The sequence below is a fragment of the Eulemur rufifrons genome, chromosome 7 (assembly GCF_041146395.1).
Source record: "Eulemur rufifrons isolate Redbay chromosome 7, OSU_ERuf_1, whole genome shotgun sequence".
NCBI classification, from domain to species: Eukaryota; Metazoa; Chordata; class Mammalia; order Primates; family Lemuridae; genus Eulemur; species Eulemur rufifrons.
In genome coordinates this window covers 210,614,436-210,632,489 of record NC_090989.1, presented here as the reverse complement: position 1 = coordinate 210,632,489, position 18,054 = coordinate 210,614,436, and the positions used below count along the sequence as shown (strand labels likewise).

The 18,054-nt window shown below is 46.6% G+C and overlaps 1 protein-coding gene across 4 annotated transcripts; it reads left to right on the top strand.

Moving 5' to 3' along the window:
* The first annotated feature begins 381 nt into the window (after positions 1 to 381).
* Positions 382 to 17,217, top strand: IDNK (IDNK gluconokinase). 4 transcript variants are annotated; one of them, XM_069476336.1, is made up of 6 exons: positions 426 to 471; positions 4,501 to 4,705; positions 5,238 to 5,268; positions 5,641 to 5,727; positions 13,596 to 13,639; positions 15,967 to 17,217. In XM_069476336.1, exons 4-6 carry the CDS (start codon positions 5,698 to 5,700, stop codon positions 16,316 to 16,318), a joined length of 426 nt encoding a protein of 141 aa, XP_069332437.1. In that variant the 5' UTR covers positions 426 to 471; positions 4,501 to 4,705; positions 5,238 to 5,268; positions 5,641 to 5,697; the 3' UTR covers positions 16,319 to 17,217. The 4 variants fall into 4 exon arrangements, with proteins under 4 accessions (XP_069332436.1, XP_069332439.1, XP_069332438.1 ...); XM_069476335.1 differs by lacking the exon at positions 4,501 to 4,705 and having other exon boundaries at positions 382 to 471; XM_069476338.1 differs by lacking the exon at positions 4,501 to 4,705 and having other exon boundaries at positions 382 to 545.
* Positions 17,218 to 18,054: the final 837 nt, after the last annotated feature.

Sequence of the window (18,054 nt, the reverse complement as noted above, 5' to 3'; positions counted from 1 at the left end):
CTGATTCCAATTTCATAAAATATTCATACCTGTCTACCTACACAGGTCGTTTTAGGAAGAGCTGCTTATTGCTGCCTGGTATGAGAAAGTGTGAGTTTATTTTCTGTTTATGCTTTTTACAAGAACATATTCTATAAAGAAAGAAATGAATGAATGCTGTTTCCATGGGTGGAGGGTCCGGCCTGCCAGGGCGGGTGTAGGCGCCCCGGCAGCCGAGAGGCCGGGTGGAGGAGACGGCGGGAGCCCCCTCCAGCCAGGCCCGGCGCGCGCTGCCCTTCCGGGCGGAGCGGCGGGGCCGCGGGGAGGCGGGGAGGGCGCGAGGCGCACGGCTCGGGCCGGGCGGGCGCGGCTCCGCCCTCCGGGCGCCGGGGAGGCCGGGCCGGCGGGGCCGGAAGGCGACGCGAAGGAGCCGGGCTGGGCCATGGCGGCGCCGGGCGCGCTGCTGGTGATGGGCGTGAGCGGCTCGGGGAAGTAGGTCGCGGAGGACGGGGGCGCGGGGTGCCCGGGAGGGGGCGGCCCTGGGGAGCCCCCACCTTCCCTCGCAGGTGAGGAAGCCGCGGCTCGCGGCACCTGCTTCTCCTCCCCACCTCCAGCCTGCCCGTCCCGGGGCGAGACCCCGGCTCTCCATCTAGGAAACTGAGCGGCTCCGGCGACCCCGGGGCCGGGAAAGCCCTTTGCAGTGAGGCGCCTGCAGGGGCGCAAAGAGAATGAAAGGTTGGCAGAGCAGGAGCGACCGTTCCACTCAACACCTACAGTGGCTCGCGCGGTCACACGTGCTCGGGGTTTGGGGCATCTTGCCAGAACAAGGCGGGAGGTGCAAGGCCAAAGCCGGGAGGCAAACCGCGTCCCAGGCGCTTGCTAACCATGGTGGGGCTGGGCACACGGCTGCCCCCTCCTGTCAGGCCCCGCACTTCCCTGATTAGATTTGGGAAAGTGAATTTAACCATCTTGTCTATTGTTTTGTGCTTTCTTTGATCAGTGTTTATCAGCTTAAACTGGAAGGAGACCGCGTTACTATGAAGGGTGGCTCCTGAGGGTTTGGAAAGGAAGGAGAGAATTCTGGAAACCACACAGGTTCCACCAAGCACTGTCTGGCAAACTTGGGGACTGGGAAGTTGGCCTTTGGCTTCCTGATTAGACCAAAATCTAACTGTGTCCTTTATCAGAAAACACAGCTACCGTACCATTCCACCACAGACAGGAAGAGACAGAACGTAATCAAATAAAAGATCATAACCTTCAAAGGCCTATAGTACCCTTCTAGAATTTTCTGAATCAGGAGCTGCCCATGTACTCAGGTGTACATTAAAGACTCTGTAAGGACCAAAGCCCTTGGCCCCTAAAGGTTTGCTGAAAAGGCAGATTGACTAATAGGAGAAAAGCCATACAGTAAATTTATTTATTTAACATGTATACATGTTCACGCAGCTGGGGAGACAAAAAAAAATGATAAATTTTTTTTTTTAGATATATACACGGGAGCCTTCAGAATTCAGACCCAGAGATACAGGGGAAATTGTCCATTTTTATGCTTAGGTTCAATCAAGTATAGACAGCCATTTAGAAATATGATTGGACAAAGCCGAGTAGGGAAACCCAGCAAGGCCTGTCGGTCTAGACTCTTCTTGGCCTCTCCGAGCAGCATCCCTTTTTTCTGGGGGTGGGGCAGGACCTTCTCTGGAATGGGGGCCTTATGACCTACAGTCCCACAAGCTAGGTCAGATCATTTCTTTATGGTAAGTTATTACAGAGTAATTTTAGGTTTTGTGGCTGGCTTTAGAAAAAGGGGTTCTGGTTTCTATGACCTGCCTTGGGGACGAGGGATTCTGGTTTCTGTGGCTAGCCTCTGAGGAGAATGGGACTGACAGGTAGGAGAGCAAGAGAAGGCCAGAGAAAAACTTGTTTCTGAGGCCCTCATTTTGGGGTACTGTTTTCTGAGCCCCAACAACTCTTACTCCACGTGGGTGGGTCTAGCTTTAAAAAATTATTATGGGGTTCTTAGCCTCAAAGACAAGAAATCTTAAACTTACATTGCAATAAAACATAGAGCCCCCAATTCCCTATCTGTTGTATGATTTGAAGAAATCAGAGTGTAAAACCATTGCCATGGTGTGATTAGAGAGCTAAGAGTCCTAGGTCTTGATTCTGCTGCTGCCTGGCTGTGTGAGCTTGGGCGATTCACGTACTCCTCTGAGCCTTGGATCAGATGGGGCAGGGGGTGGGGGCCTAAGCCATGTGGTTTACAGCTTGTGATATTCATGGATTCAGTAACCAGTCATTGAGCGCAATCCTTCCTCTATGTCATTGTCATATAGTGAACACAACAGATGGATATCTGCCCTCAAAGAGTTTACATTCTAGTATGGAAGACAAAGAGTAAATGAATAAATACATACAGAGTGTGCCAGTTGGGAACAGATGCTCTAGGGAAAAATAAATGAAGGGAAGGGGAAAGAGAATGTGAGGCAGGGTGGTCAGGGAAGGCCCGTCTGAGGAACTGGCATTTGAGCAAAGGCCCACAAGAATTGACGGACCAAACCGGCAGTCCCCAACCTTTTTGGCACCAGGGACCAGTTTCATGGAAAACAATTTTTCCACGGACTGGGGGTGGGGGGTGGGCAGAGCTCAGGTGGTCACACGCAACCTGTCTCTTAACAGGCCATGGTCCGGTAATGGGCTATGGCCCTGTGGTTGGGGACTGCAGGGCTAAGCCATGTGGCTAGCTGGGGGAAGGCCGTATGTAATAGGCAGAGGGAATGGCAGGTTCAAAGGTCCTGAGGCTTGTCTTCTTCGAGGACCAGCAAGGAGGCCATTCTGGCTGCGTGAGGGGAAGAATGATGGAGATGAGGCCAGAGAGAGGGAGAGAAGTCAAGGATGGTTCGGGATTTTAGGACTGGGTAGCTGGAAGAAGGGAGTTGCTACACGCTGAGATGGGAAGCAGTAGGTACAGCAGATCTGGAAGAAAACCTTAGAAGCTCAGTGTGGGATATGTTGGACGTGCCCATCAGTTATCAAGTGGATTTGTCAAGGGGATGGTTGGATATTCAAGTCCAGCAGTCAGAGGAGAGAGACTTTAGATGTAATATGGGAATCATTGGTATGTGAATGTATTTAAAGACGTAAGATGTTGAGGTCACCAAAAGAGTGAGTGTAAATAAAGAAGCTGTCCAAAGACTGAGCTGTGGGCCCCCCAGTGGCTGAAGGTCAGGGAGATGTGTCAGGTGTTGCTGACTAGCTGAGTAATAAAAACACTGAGACTTGATTATACTGATCATTGGACGTAGGAACATTGAGTTCTTTGGTGACTTTTGTGAACCACGTTTGGGGCCCACCCTCAGCATCCTTTCTAGGTTTCCTTCTTCCCCCTATTGGAACAAGCTCTGACCTTTGGAATATTTTTCTCATTCTGCATCCCTTCCTTCTCCCCCACTGGCCTCCTGTCTTTATAAGTCCCTTGCTCCTGATTTAAACCAACTGAGTGGGAGATATTTGGACCCCAAACCTTGGTTTATAAGGCTTGGGTCTGACCAGGCTCCTATGAGCAAAGCACTGTGCCTTATTTCAGCCAGGGCTCCTGGTGCGTATTCCAGGTGTTCTCTGGTTTGGGAGATTTGGATAGAGCAGCAGACAGTGGCTTTTCCTTTCCTATCTCCTTCCTGCCAGTGTACACCCAAATCTATGTAGCTCTACTTTTAAATTCTGGGTGGTGGCTGGCATGATCGTTCACCGCTAATCTAACTTGGTCTTCAGTGTGATTTCTGTTATGCACAGCTCTGGCTTCACCAGCCATGGATTTTGGCTGGGAGGGTTTATCCATCAGTGAGCTGCAACATGTCTCCCTTTGCAGCCTTCAATAGAGTGAACACGATGAGAAATGTTTCGGTGCTCTTTCAATGCTTTGGTTACTTCAAGGAGCAGGTCTCAGGGTCTCAGCCTGGTACAAGGGTGTCTTTAACACCTTTTTGATACCTTTTCAGCAAAAGAGACAGGACCCTTGCTAGGCAACAGTAGCCAGCTAGAATTTAATCACATTGTTTTGTTTTCTTTGTATACACCTTTTTGGTTACTTTCTATTTAAGGCAAGTGATGATAGCTTCTTGTATAAGGGATGAAAAGAGAGTTCCATTGTTTAACACACTAATTTAATTTTTACAGTGAAATAATTAAATAAAAATTTCCAGCAAATAATTGCAGAGGTGGTGTGCAAGACTTGAGAGAGAGGGCATGATGAAATGGCGTGAGGGTGGAGTGAAAATTATGAAGGTGGTACCCAAATAATTGGAGCTTGGGCAACATTTTAGAGATTGCGAGCAAGAAAGCACTTCTTACATCATCGTCTTCTGGCCTCTACCCCTACCCTGTGGTGCTAGACTGCACGCCTCGAGAGGGCTGAGACCGTGTCTTAGTGGGACACTGAGAGCTAGAAGTGCTCAATAAAGATCAGCTGAATGAAATGAGGTGAATAGGTAAACCATGCAGCTCGGTTCCCTTGTTTTGCAGGCGAGAAAACTGAGGTTTAGAGGAACAGGTGCTTTGCCCAGGAGCACAGTCATTTAGCGGCAGAAGGCGACTGTGGCCGGCCCCAGCCTCCAGTTCTGAGACCCGAACCCTTTTCACTAGCACGTGCTGCCTGTTAGGGCACGAACAGATTGTCAGCAGATGCTTTGCCCAGAGAACACTTAACTCCCAAGCTTAACAAGTGCTGGTAATTCTTCAGTCATTAACCCTTGTCCTTTTAGAGTGTGTCACTCTGAAACCCCAGGCAATGTTTTTATGCTTTTACGAGTCCCCTGAACTTTGTGTTCAGGAACACTTTGTGCTGCCAGAGACAAAATCCTCCATCAGAGCCCTCCTATTGGATATCCTCAATAGAATTTTATCACTTTTTTTAATTTGGTATTGTCTTGCGAAAAAATAAACATCTACGCAACAGGGACCAAAAAACTGATTATTGAAGAAAAAACTTCAGGGGTTTAATGAGATCTTATAGATTGCCTTTTGAAATAGAAATAGTGGTAGCTGGCTAATTATTTCTTCACTGACATTCCTGGAGGACAGCTAAGGCCAATTTCTAGACTCCAGCGTCAAGGGCATCACTGCTTTAGGATCATGTACATGGCGATTGGTGTTTCAGTGCTGGCTGGGGCAGCTGTCTCTTTTCTGGGTGTCCTTGTGTGGAAGGAGGTGTCACGTGTTGGGCAAGGGCAGTAATGGGAACACCTGTGTCTTCTCAACAGATCGACCGTGGGCGCCCTGCTGGCATCCAAGGTAACATGTTCTAATGCCTTCCTCAGTGCATGTGCCATTGTGTTCTTGTCACTTCTCTCCTTTTCTCTGGGCTGTAGTAAGTTGGATAGACACCTCCACATGGCTTTGAACCCACTGGGGCAATTTGATTTTCTCCTGGGTGATTACAAATAGTGACGAATGAATAAAGGGACTGCAGCAGCCCAGCCACGGGGGACTGTGAAATGGCATGGCCAGGCTCTCCGCTGCTGGGGGTTGTCCTTGGGGCCGATGGGGACAGAGGGAGGTGGTATTGTTTCCACACCTACCCATTAGTGTTAGCAACCCCACAGTGGCTGTCACATGGGCCCGACTGCCTGCCACGTACACGTATCCTTTCACTTTGTTCTGAAGCTGGGATGGAAATTCTATGACGCTGACGACTACCACCCGGAGGAGAATCGAGTGAAGATGGCAAGAGGGATTCCGCTCAACGACGAGGTACTGTTCACGGTCTGGGTCAACACACATATTCCACCTGGGTGACGCAGGGTGAGGTCTCTGCGGCCCCTGGTGTAGTCGAGTTTCTGAGTCGTGTCAGCCGTGTGCAGGTGCTCCAAAGAGCCAGGCGCACAGTAGGTCCTCCACGTATGTTAGCTCCGGCCCTGAGCTAGTCTCCGAACTCGGTGCCAAGAGCAATGCCGCCCTCTGCCCCAGCTTGGACAGGGTCTGCCGGAACACCTCGTTGCGGGATTTTAACCTGCAGAACGTAATCCCTGAGAGGGCAGGGGCTCCCCCATGCCTCATCCGTGGGCAAGTTCATCATCTTCTCTTCCACATCCCACCAGCCTACCACCACCGCCGTACCCTGGCATCCACCCAGCCAGAGTGATCTTTGCAAACCCAAATCTGGCCACATCTGCCCTTGCTAAGACCCTTTAGAGGCTTCCCACTGATCTCGGTCAAGACGAAACACCTAAACTGCTAAACGTGTGTGGCCTGGCGTCCACTCCCTGTCTCCGCAGGAGCCACCCTGGCCCCTCCAGTCCCTCCTCCTGCAGGGCTGCTCCCCACCAGGCCCTTGCATCCCTGTTCCCCTCTTCCCCGAGTCTGCCCTGCTCATCCTTCAAGTCTCAGCTCAGCCACTTCCCCAGGGAAGTCCTCATGGACCCCTCCGTGATGAACTCGCCTAGCACCGTTTAACTGTTGCCCTTGTCCCCGTTGTACCTCAACAATTGATGGTGTGAGGCTTTGATTAATGCTTATCTCTGCGACTAGACTTTACCCCCAAAAGGGCAGGGACTACAGCCGTTTCTGTTAACCATTGTATGTCAGGGCCCCACACACAGCAAACGTCAGAAAGTATTTGTGGCATGTTTTTGAGTGGATGAGCGAGTAGCACTCTCCTGTGTGCAGGGCCATGAGGACATCTCCTAGAGCGTCTCTCGCAAACCAGAGTTCCAGACTGTGGACTCGCTGGCAGAACTGAACTAGCTGTCACTCAGGAGAGGCTGTGGGGGCAGGTCGAGGGCTGCTCTGGGGCGCTTAGGTCCATGCGCCAAGTGTGTCCAAAGGGCAGGAACGGATGGAACTGGCCAAAGACCAACACTGTTGTTTTCACCTTCAGTGGCCTGGCTCAGCTCGCCCCAGTGGTGCCTTCCCTACCTCACTGTCTTCCCTGTGTTCTGCCTTGAAGGACTTGAGCCACTAACAAGATCTATTTCACTGGGTTCTTGGGAGGATTAAATGAGATAATACAAAAAAAGTACACAGAAAAGTACCTAAAGCATTCAGTAAATACCACTTTTTAAATAATTATTATTGATATAATACACACAACGTAAACTGTGTATACAAGCACAAAATATAAACCATTTCTACAAAGTTTGTAAAATGTGACTGTGCCAGTGTTATTTTATTTGTCTCTTTAGTGAATGCAAATAAAAGGTAAGTTAAAGAACAGAGTAAAGCAACCCAGGTGGATGGATTTCAAAATGGCATTTTGCAGCCTTGTTCACAGCTGTATGGATTGGGGGTAAGAGTCCAGAAGAGGAATTCACGGACAGGAGAAAAGGTTACTGGGAGAAACATGAGTTACTTACTAAAACTTTTCAGGAAAAACTATGCAAGTTAGCGAGCCCTTAAAGTGAACCAAAATAGGGAGAGAAAGAGGTAGAACCGCAGATGGTTTACATTCTTGACAAGAACTCGGTGAGTTACCCAGTCCTGCCCCCCAAGGGGCCCCATGGTATTAAGTAAAAAGTGTCAAGGGAGAGGCCCAGGTTCTGCCTCAGGGAAGAGTTTGGGGAGCGTTTGGGGAGGGTTTTGTGCCCAGAGTGTTCAGGGCTGAGGTCTGAGCTGAACATATCAATGGCTCTGTAAGACTATTTAAATGTAAACTAATTAAAATTAAATAAAATGTAAAATCCAGTTCCAGAGTTGTACCGGCCACATTTCAAAATCTCAATAGTCACTCGTGGCTGGTGGCTACCATATTGGACAACACAGCTATAGAAATTTCCTTCCTTGCAGAAAGCTCTATCTATGGACAGCGCCAGTCTAGAAAGCTATTCCACACAGACTGTGATAAATTATTAACGTGATGATGTTAAAGAATTTCAAAGCTATGATCACTGAGTCTCCCCTATGTGTCAGGCCCATACTGTCCCATCTGAGCCTGCAGGTGCCCCTGAGTAGACTTCAAAGTCCGTTTAAAAAAGAAGGCTTTTTTGAAAAAAAAAATTTTTCTCCTGATTATAAATGTAATATTTGCCCTGCATAGAACATCTGGGAAGTACTGAAAATTTTTTTAACAGAATATATCATCCTTGATTTCATCTTCCAAAAATATCTACTAATTGAATTTTGGAGTTTTTCTTCCTTTTGCGGTGGGGGAAGGGTATATATTCTTCCTCCATGCGTTCTTCTCTCTCTGTGCTTAAATTAACTTTTGCACCAGGTAAAACCAAGCCCTCTCCCCTTCTCCCCCCAACTCCTGCCTTCCCCTTCCCCTCTTTCTGCCTCCCCCAACTGCTGGACATGCTCCACCACCGTCTGCTCCTCTCTTCTCCCTTTGGCCTTTATTTCTCTAGATGTTTCCATCAGATCACTGAAACCACAGGCAGGGCAGCTTCCCCTGGCCTCACAATGTTCTGATTTAACTCTCGGTGGAATGTTTATTCACTTACTGTGCTCACCTCCACGCGCTGGGCTGGGGCTGGGGGCTGCACCCCCCACCACCACCCCTTGCATGTAGGACTATCAAGGCTAGATGACCTTGAACATCAGAGCCAGAGGCAGAGATGCTAATTTGGGCTGTTTTCTCCTGTCTTTCCCCAATCACTTTTGTGTGTATTTGACTTTTACAATTTATTGTATCTTCCACAGTAACTCTTTGGGAGGCACAGAGCTCTGTGAATTTGCTCTAATATCTCCTTCTTCTTGTCCCAATTTCTTCATCTGTAAAGAGATCTCCATCATTCCCTTTCTTCATGAATATTATGAAATAAAATGTGCAGCTCATACGTCCAACTCCTTCCTCATATCCCCACAGGAAGGTCCCCACTCCTTAGCAGGTCACTCAAGGTCTTGACCATCTCGTCCTGACAATGTCCCTACATATCAGCTCTTACAGCTCCCGTTCATCAGTGCTAAGCACCTGCCTCTTCTGTGTACTCGTGTCTCCATGTATAAGCTGTGATGCTCCCAGTCTTGGATTATCCCTTCCCTCTGCTGGGCAGGCCCTTCTTCAGTTGAAATGATCTGTATCTTCCCAAGGTCTGATTAAAATTGGCCTCTCCCCTATACGAGGGCTGTCCGGAAAGTATCCAGCCATTGTTAATATAATGAGAATGGTTACATGGCTGTATACTTTCCAGACAGCCCTCATACTCCTTATACCTCTCAGTATGATAAATCTTGTATGTCCCTCGTCACTGCCCTCCAGGTGATCTAATTGATCATCTGCTCCTCTGTCTCTTCCATCAAGTTGTGACCCCTTTGAGGAAAGGAACCACACCATTCATATTTGTATCCCAATGCTCACTATGGTGCTTTGCACATATTAGTATTCGATGTTTCTGGAATTAACGCTCAGTATCTACAAAATTCATAAATTAAAACTCTTTTAAAAATTGAAAGTAGGAAATAAATACTGTTTATGTCAGCTATTATTAATAAATCAGCCAAAAATAATGTTTAAAATGGAGTTTATTATTTAAATTCCAAAGTAGCTCAATAAATTTTATAAGATCCCCATTTTACAGATGAACAAAGAGAGTAACAGAGAAGTTAAGTAACTTGAGCAAAGCCACACAGTGAGAGGAGTCTTTCTAACCTCAAAGGCCATACTTTTCCTACTATGTTAAGGGTCCTGATAGTCCACCGAACAAATGATTCACAAGAATTGAATCAGGGTTGGCTAATTGGAGAGAAAAGGGTCAGAGAGAGCAGGGATGAGCGTGGCAGCTCCCCACAAGCAGGTGCATGGAAGGGGCCTAAGCTTTAGGGTGTTCAAGGCACTGACTTGAAGGGTGGTCTGGCTTGAAGCAGGTCAGGAGTGAGAAATCTGATTTCCACACTGGAGCTGCTTTGGAAAACCCTTCTCCCTGTGGCCTCATGGGATCCTCCAGGGAAAGATGCCAATCATTTAATTATGACTCACTATGTGGAAATCTCAGAAATAAAGTTCAAAAGGCTTCTCTTTTGTCCCCAACCTTCTCTCGTCGTTTTTGTGACGGAGGCACACGGTCTTTACTGGTGCGTGGTCATCAGTCTGGTCTGCCATAAATGCTGATAGGGCAAAAGTCGGAAAGCAGCCATTTTTGTTAAATTTTATTATGATTAAATGAAGCAACATGCTTTATTATTGCCTAAAGCATATATGAAGGCACTATTAAAACAATAAAAAAGCATAGATTTAAAGTAAACCTCTATTTCTTTGTACACAAGCTAGAAAACTTACCTACCCAAACATGTTTTTTTGTTATTTTTAATTTGTTTATTTCATTCTTATTATGAAGTATTTTAGGCACGTGGAAAATATAATGAATAATGTAGTCAACACTCAGCTTAACGAAATTATGTATTTGCTTCCTAACCCATAATATAATATAGACATTGATCTCCATTTCTACAGCACAAACGAATAGAAACATTTGTGCAGATGGGACAGAGGAAAAATAGGATCTGAGCAAAAGAACAAAACACAAGTCTGTCCTGCTAATGGGAGGAGAGAAGTATAGACATTTAAACAATTTTCCTCCCTCCTTGGTTCATCCAAAACCCATTATGAACATTTACTCATGCCAAAAAATAATTTTTTGTTGTCTATTCATCTCTGAGATGGTCCTAATTCATGGTTAGAACTGCCCCTTGCACTCTAAGTAGGTATGAAATATATAAATTAGCATTCAGTCCTCTGAACCTTCCAACCGTCTCTCCTTCTAACCCCAACTTTCTTTTTGCTGAATGAAGACCGGCAGCCCACACACTGGTGTCAGGATTTTAAGTGAAGTTTCACTGAGAGACTTGTGCGATGACAAGGGGTTCATTGTGGGAAAGGCTGGCTGACCACCCAGGCAGGACCCCCGGGCAGGCTCTCTCTGCCTTACCAACACCCTTGATATAGTCAACACACTGAACATGAGTTCATCCCTCATGTGAGACACCCCCAATCAGGTTTACAAGGTGGCTGGATAAACCAGACTGCCAGTTGATTAATTGACCAAGAGAAAACTAACTGTCACATGGCCCCTAACACTCACATCAATGTGATACGCACATTTTCAGAAACCAGCTTACAATCAAAAGGTTTCTTAGTGAACGTGGGAGAGTTAGGACCAAACTTTCTAATGGTCAAGACCATCCATCCATCCCATTAGTAGGAAGAGATTTGTTAATGAGAACATGATGTTCAGAGACCAGTGGCCAAGACTCCGGGTCCTGGGGACAGTACTTCACCATTTCAGTCTGCAGCACTCTGCTCTGGGCCTCCTGCCCGCCCGGCCTCCCTGGGACAGACATGCTGCCTTTGTGTGTGTAAAAATGTTTAATTGGATCACAGCGATGGCTTGCTAGCCTGGGAGTCACCCCTGCTCCTTCACATGACCTTGTACATCTCCACTCCTTTCCATTAACTGTTAACCCTTAGAGAACAATTTTATTTCCTTTGTTTCAAAGTCCTTAGGAAGGTACCTCGCTGTAGCTCTAAGAAGATACGTCCTTTGACTCTTAGCTTATCAAAGTTGACATCACTTCTGTGATTCAAAGCCAGATGCCCCCATTTCCATGTAAAACACACACTGGGGTTAGAAATCAGCCCCCTAAATGCTTATTATACCACTAAGTAGCTGGTGCTTCCCTTCCTACAGGCCCTGTAGGGGCCCCCACTTTATAGGATTGAATCCCAGGGTAGGACATAGAACTATCCTGCTGACGTGTGGGGTTTCCAGGCCCAGCCACCCTCTTCCATTACAACCTTCTGTTAGAGGAGCTGTTTTAGAAAATATATCCAAGAAGTTAGGAAAAAAAGGCAGCTTGTAAATAACAATATTATCTTTTTCATTTCCATTAGTCCATGAATGTGGGAGAAAAACTTGGCTAATTACAAGGGAAATACAGGAAAGAAATGAATTTAGAAAGATGAGTTGAAATGGTACCTTAGAAGTTACTCCACCGCAGAGTGATCACATGTAGGGTGTTGGACCAAAAGTGCTCAGAACAGTATCTGGGCCTCCCCAAGCACACAACACACACTTATAAATGGAAAAAGAAGGTGAAAATGCAGATTTGTGCTTGAATTGGCAGCTTCTCCTCAGGGCAATTTTTCCAAAAAATACTACACATCTCAGTCCATCCAGTTAATGTCCCTGCTACCTGGAATCCTAGACACCCTTCTTCCCTGTTCCCTGCCGTAGCCCAAGAAACACTGTTGCAGTGGTAGTTTCAAGTTGCATAAATGTAGCCCCTCCAACTGTTTTTCTCCTCACAGATTGTCCAGAACATCTGCTTTTTGAGTAGGATGTCCTAGAAAACCTTGCCAATAACAACCCTTAACTATATACACCCTCCTTCAAATAAAGTGCCCCTCTATATTCTAACTTCATGAACAGATTTCTTTGTGGCATGCAAATAGGGAGCTGGTAAGCCTCATCTTGTTACTGCATTTACAAAAAACCACACTTGTTCCATTAAATGCATTCAGACAAGTGCTAACATAAACAGGTGTTTCATTTGTTAGATACATTTAAGCTACCATGTGTGTACATGGCAGTAGCTGTTGTAATTTGAGTAATGAGTTGTGTGAATTATGTAGCTATTGTCATTTAGGATAAAATTTGTCTAAATCATGTGGCTTGTCATTTGATCTCTACTTTGTGTGACTTTTGTAGCTATTACGTTTGGACTCCTAAGGCAGGGGTCCCCAACCTATGGTGAGTTGTACAATTATTTCATTATATATCACAATGTAATAATAATAGAAATAAAGTGCACAATAAATATAATGCCCTTGAATCATCCCCAAACCATCCCCCACCTCCCCAGTCCATGGAAAAATTGCCTTCCATGAAAATGGTCCTTGATGCCAAAAAGGTTGGGGACCACTGTCCTAAGGGATTTCTGGTGGAATAGTGGGAGCCACGGTGGGGATGTGGTTGGGGGCGTATATAAAACAAAACTAATCGTGGGTTGAAAATTGCTGAAGCTCTAAAACCTCTGTGAATGGTAACTAGAGGTCTGTTTTGTACTATTTTGTCTGCTTTTGAGTATGTTTTAAATTGTCCATAATAAAAAGTTTTTTGTTTTTGTATCCGAATGCACTGTGGCCAATAATCAGGATTTATCCCAGGAAGAAGGAGAGAAGATGTCTCAGGGAGATTTCTTTGTGAAACACTGCAGGGTGTGCTATGTAAACTTCCGTCTTCTCTTTGGCAAAAATAGAAATTTCTTACAATGTTTTTATCTGAGGGGAGTTTGGTTTTTGGAGGGTTTGAGGAATAGGACCGGGGGACAGCTGACATAGGGGTTCATGTGAATACCCCTCTGCGTTTGAGATCAGAGGTACCTAAAGAATCCACGCAATACAATAAAACGTTTGTAAACATATCAGAACCAGGGAAAATGTATATATAATGGGGAGATTCAGATGGGGAGAGATACATACTAGTACTTTAGGGCAACTCTCATTATTATGAAAACAGCCACTAACACCTGAACCAAGAAACCATGTCTGTGGTTAACTGCCCTTGTGCATGGCCTACTTCTCAACGCCACTAACCTGTGGACCTTAACATTTGTGAACATGATGTAACTGTGTTTCTGTGCAAACAATACCCAGAAAAGCCACTGTGTGTCTGCTTTAATTTCAGGACAGGATTCCGTGGCTCTGCAATTTGCATGACATTTTACTAAGGTAAGAGACCATCAGGCCTTGGCATAAGTCAGCGAGTTAAGAGAACCCATCAGAAAGTTAAAAAAAAAAAAAAAAAATACACTCTTGAAATCACAACTAACTGATGGTAAAGGATCCCATAAATCGAGTGCACCTCTGTCAAGTAACGAACAGTGACTTCAGCCAGCCGCAGGCAGCCTGTAGTTTAGTTGGGCTCTGGAGACAAACCTTCTAGACAGCTCCATGATTACTAGCTAGGAATTTTGATGAGCCACTTGGTTCCCGCAAGCCTGTTTCTTCATCAGTAAAATTGTACTTTCTACTTACAGATTATTGTGAGGAATAAGTGAGATGGTGTGTGGGTAACACTTAGAACTGTATCTAATACATAGTAGGTGCTCAAACAATGTTAACTGATGCCACCTCTGTTACTGCCTGTCTTAGTCACCATGTTTTCTTCCCCCTTGCTTCAAGCTGTGGCCCGGAAGGAAGACCTGAGGTCATTTGCAAGTCAGCAGATAATTAGCCACCAAGACTGGAGTCCCACCTGGCCCAGCTCTGTGGCAGGCCTCTGAGCAGACTTGGTCCCCTGCGTTATCCGCCTGCCCCACTGGTTGGGACAGGAAGGAGGATGAAGAAAAGGCAGGGGTTGGGAATGGGTTATAAATCTTGCTTCCTAAGATGATGTCATATTTTACCAACCTAAAACCATCTGGGCCCTATGAAGTTAGCATACACTTAGGACTAAAAATTCAGTTTGCTTTTGGCACACCCTATTGACATGGCTGGCAGCCCCACTGTGTCGGCTCAGGGTTTTGACTTAAGGGGTTTAGGGTTTGAGAACTCCTGCCCACCTGGGTCCCCAACACAGACTCACTGACCTGGGATGGAAGGAGCAGTGAGGACCCTCCAGAGCACGGATCAGACCTCCAGGCCCAGAACAAACACGCGCTTGCCGTGGCCCTCGCGAGGAGCCAGAGCTCAGTACAGAAGTTTGTTTCCCAGGAAACACTCCAGCCACGGGGTCTCCGGTCCAACTTGGCCCCGAGATCAGAGGGAGGACCCTCACACCAGCCCCCTAAAAGTCCTTACCGTGGCCCGCTCCGGCCGGCATTGTTAGGAGCGGATCTGTTTCCTCCTCTCCTTGCCCACCATGACTGTTGTCAAGCTCTGAAATATTTAATATTTATTGGTGTGATGCGTGAGAATAATTTGTTTTAATTGCATTCCCATGATTCCCAGGGGGGCTGAGCACCTTTTCATGTTTATTGCCCATTTGGATATCGTATTCTGTCAGTTGTCCATTGCTATCATTTGTCTGCTTTTTGGTTATATTGTTTTGTCTTTTTTCTGAGTCATTTTTTTGCCTTCTTCCTTATATAAACCAGAATTTTATTTTCACGATGACTTTTTTCTTCTTTCTACAGTTAAGTCTGTTTCATCTACCCAACTTGACTATAGACTTCTTGTGAGTGGATATATTATTGTTGCTTTATTAGTATTTTTATATTTGCTAATACCATTTGTTGGCTGCAAAGAAAGGGGGGGCGCTTCAGAACTCATTTCTGAAGCGAGCTTTCTACTAGATACCCAAGCCAGCGTTTGCACCCCACCTTTTGACTGGAGTGGAGTCGAGAGGCTCCATCCTGACCCCAGGATGACTGTCTCCCCTGCACGGTAGCTGGGTGGAAGCCGGGGCTCACTTACTGGTGCTGTGTCCTGCCGCCTCTGTTGCTGGTTGTTTTTTCCTTAGTGCATCCCTGGAAACTTCTCACATCCTGCTCACCTTGCCCTGGCAGATGCTGATGCTCCCTCCTCTCCTGCCATCTCCAGCTCTGAACTGGCAGCTTCCCCAGACGTTCCCACGACATTGTAGAACAGGAGCCGGAGGAGCTGGTTGTAGAACGCAAATCACTGCACAACCTGCAGAGGACCCGAGCCGAGCTGCCTGCATGGCGCAGATGCACGCTGGCAGCCCCGTGCACACACAGAGGCTCGGCCACATCCCGCACCCATAGGAGCAGAAGCAACACTTATTGAGCACTTCTGTACACCAGGCATCTCAATCGAGTTTTTCCATACAGCAGCCCTATGGGCAGGTACCCTGAGTAGCCCCACTCAGATGATAAACTTGATTCCCAGGGAGGTGAACACCTTTGCCCAAGACTGTTCAGTTCACAAGTGAAAGATCTTTAACCCACAGCCAGGACTGCCTGATGCGTAACCACCATCTTCTAACAGCTGCCACTGGCACAGAAGTAGGACTGGAGTCCTCCCCCTCGAATCGATACCAGTTATTTTAAATGTCTTCGTTCTTTAGCCTCCCTTTTTTTTTTCTTTTTAAACAGAGATGTAACCTCAGGACAGTGTGTGGTTCTAGCCTGTTCAGCCCTAAAGAAAATGTACAGAGACATCTTAATAAGAGGAAAAGATGGTGCAGCTCTGAAGAGTGAGGAGTTGGGAGAGGAGGAGAAACCAGGGGACGTGCAGCTCTTCGTGGTCCACCTGAGCGGGTCGTTTGAGGTCATCTCTGGACGCTTACTCCAAAGAAAAGGACATTTTATGCCCCCTGAGTTACTGCAGTCCCAGTTTGAGACTCTGGAGCCCCCAGCAGCTCCAGAAAACTTTATCCAAGTAAGTGTGGACAAAAATCTTCCAGAGATAATTGCTACAATTATGGAAACTCTAAAAATGAAATGAAAATCGTTTTGTAGCCATGGTCCGGACAGAATTAGGCACAAATCTCTATCCCATCCCAAACATTGTTCCAGTCTCCTGGCCCTTGCTGTATTGTAAATTCTTATGGTGAACAAACCACAATGTGTCAAGATAGACTTGTTTGGATGTATTTTTAGGAATCACGTGCTGGCACATACAGAGAAGAGGGAGCTTTAAAAGTCAAGTTTAAATTGAAGTTTAACTCCATCTGTGATCCAATCAAATGATCATAGGAAATTTTCTGTAATCAATGATGGAAATCACATTTAGAACATTCTTGCTCATGCCTGTAGCGGTACAAATAAAGGAAAACTTGTCGATCCCCTGGAAATTGGTCTGAAGAGCAGAAACTTGTACAAAATCAGCCTCCCGCAAGCAAGTCTTTTCACACCACGCACCTCCCAATCCTCTCTCTGTCCTGGAGCTGCGGTTCAGAGCAGTGGCTCTTACGCTAAGGTCCCAAAAGGTGGTACTGGGAGAACAAGCAAACTTCGTCCAGTTCCTCAAACAGCCCAATGCAAATATATTCACCAGCAGCAATACCAAGTTTTTTGCCTTTTGGCTAAAATTATGTCAACTCAAAAGTGGGAACTCTGTCTCTGCTGAGCACTTGTGAGATACATAGATACAATTTAAACATAGAAAAGTTAAAAATTCCTATGTGAAAGGTAGAGTTTGGTCAACAAAATTTGGTATGATAATAAAAGGACTCATTTTGGTAGAATAGAGATTGAAAACAATTATTTTAGAGTAAAAAATATGTTTTCCAAGTAGGGGAGCTATCAAAATAGGTCACCTTAGAAGGTCCTACTCCAAACTGTGAATTAGCTGAGATCAGTGCTGGGGAGAGACCTCAGCGGTCAGCCCGCAGCATGGCAGCACCGCTGAGAACACAGGTGTGGGATTTCAGGTTTCCGCGATTTCAGGCACAGCATCAGTTTGATGCACTGGACCCGAAAGGCTGCCCCTTACCTTTCTCTGTCACTCTGCCCTCCGTGGCATGGAGAGGTGTCTTCGGTTCTCGCCAGCACCAGCCAAGCTCCCTTTTCAACAGCGACAGCAGCGGCAGGCTCAGACCCCTGGCAGACACCTGGTCTCGCCACAATCGAATTGCTTCATGTTCTCGTTGTTTCTATCTTTCCTTCTATTTAAGGCAAGTGTCCACTTTCCATTTAAAGCAGTGACATTAACAGTTTCTTTAAAACTGAATATATTTAAATAAAATGGGTCATTTCAGGATAAATAGGTAAAAAGTACACGACTCGTGTATATACAAAATTGTGAAGGTGGAAATTGGGTAATGAAGTGTGGGACTTGCTGAGCTGGTCTAGCCCTCGTTTTACAGAGAGGCACCTGGGGTCCAGGAAGACCCCGGTGAGACTAGGCTAGTGCCCGCCCGCCCTCCTGTGTAAAAGCCGTCAGTGACGGACACTGGGCAGGTGAAGAAAGAGCAGCAGCTCTGCTATGGCCCAGACACGAAACGAAACCTTCCAAGGGGCAGTAACGCGCCCCTGGCACGGCGGCGGCTGGGCTGGGTGAGGAGGCGCGGGAGGTTAGAGGTGCTGGTGCATTCGGGCACGTGGCTTGCCAGGGCACCCGCTGTGCAGGCCGAAATCTGCCCAACACGGGCCTGGTTTGAGCCCTTCCCCACACTGGGCACCAGGAAGACACGTGATCCCTCTATCCCAACCAGGGCCATAGGACCCGGCCACCCTGCA

Bases quoted from the DNA above. Each gene is read 5' to 3' on its own strand.
- IDNK (XM_069476335.1), top strand. From the start codon at position 422: ATGGCGGCGCCGGGCGCGCTGCTGGTGATGGGCGTGAGCGGCTCGGGG. The intron at 472-5,237 runs GTAGGTCGCGGA...TCTTCTCAACAG, and splicing joins GGCGTGAGCGGCTCGGGGAA to ATCGACCGTGGGCGCCCTGC. The intron at 13,640-15,966 runs GTAAGAGACCAT...CTTTTTAAACAG, and splicing joins TTGCATGACATTTTACTAAG to AGATGTAACCTCAGGACAGT.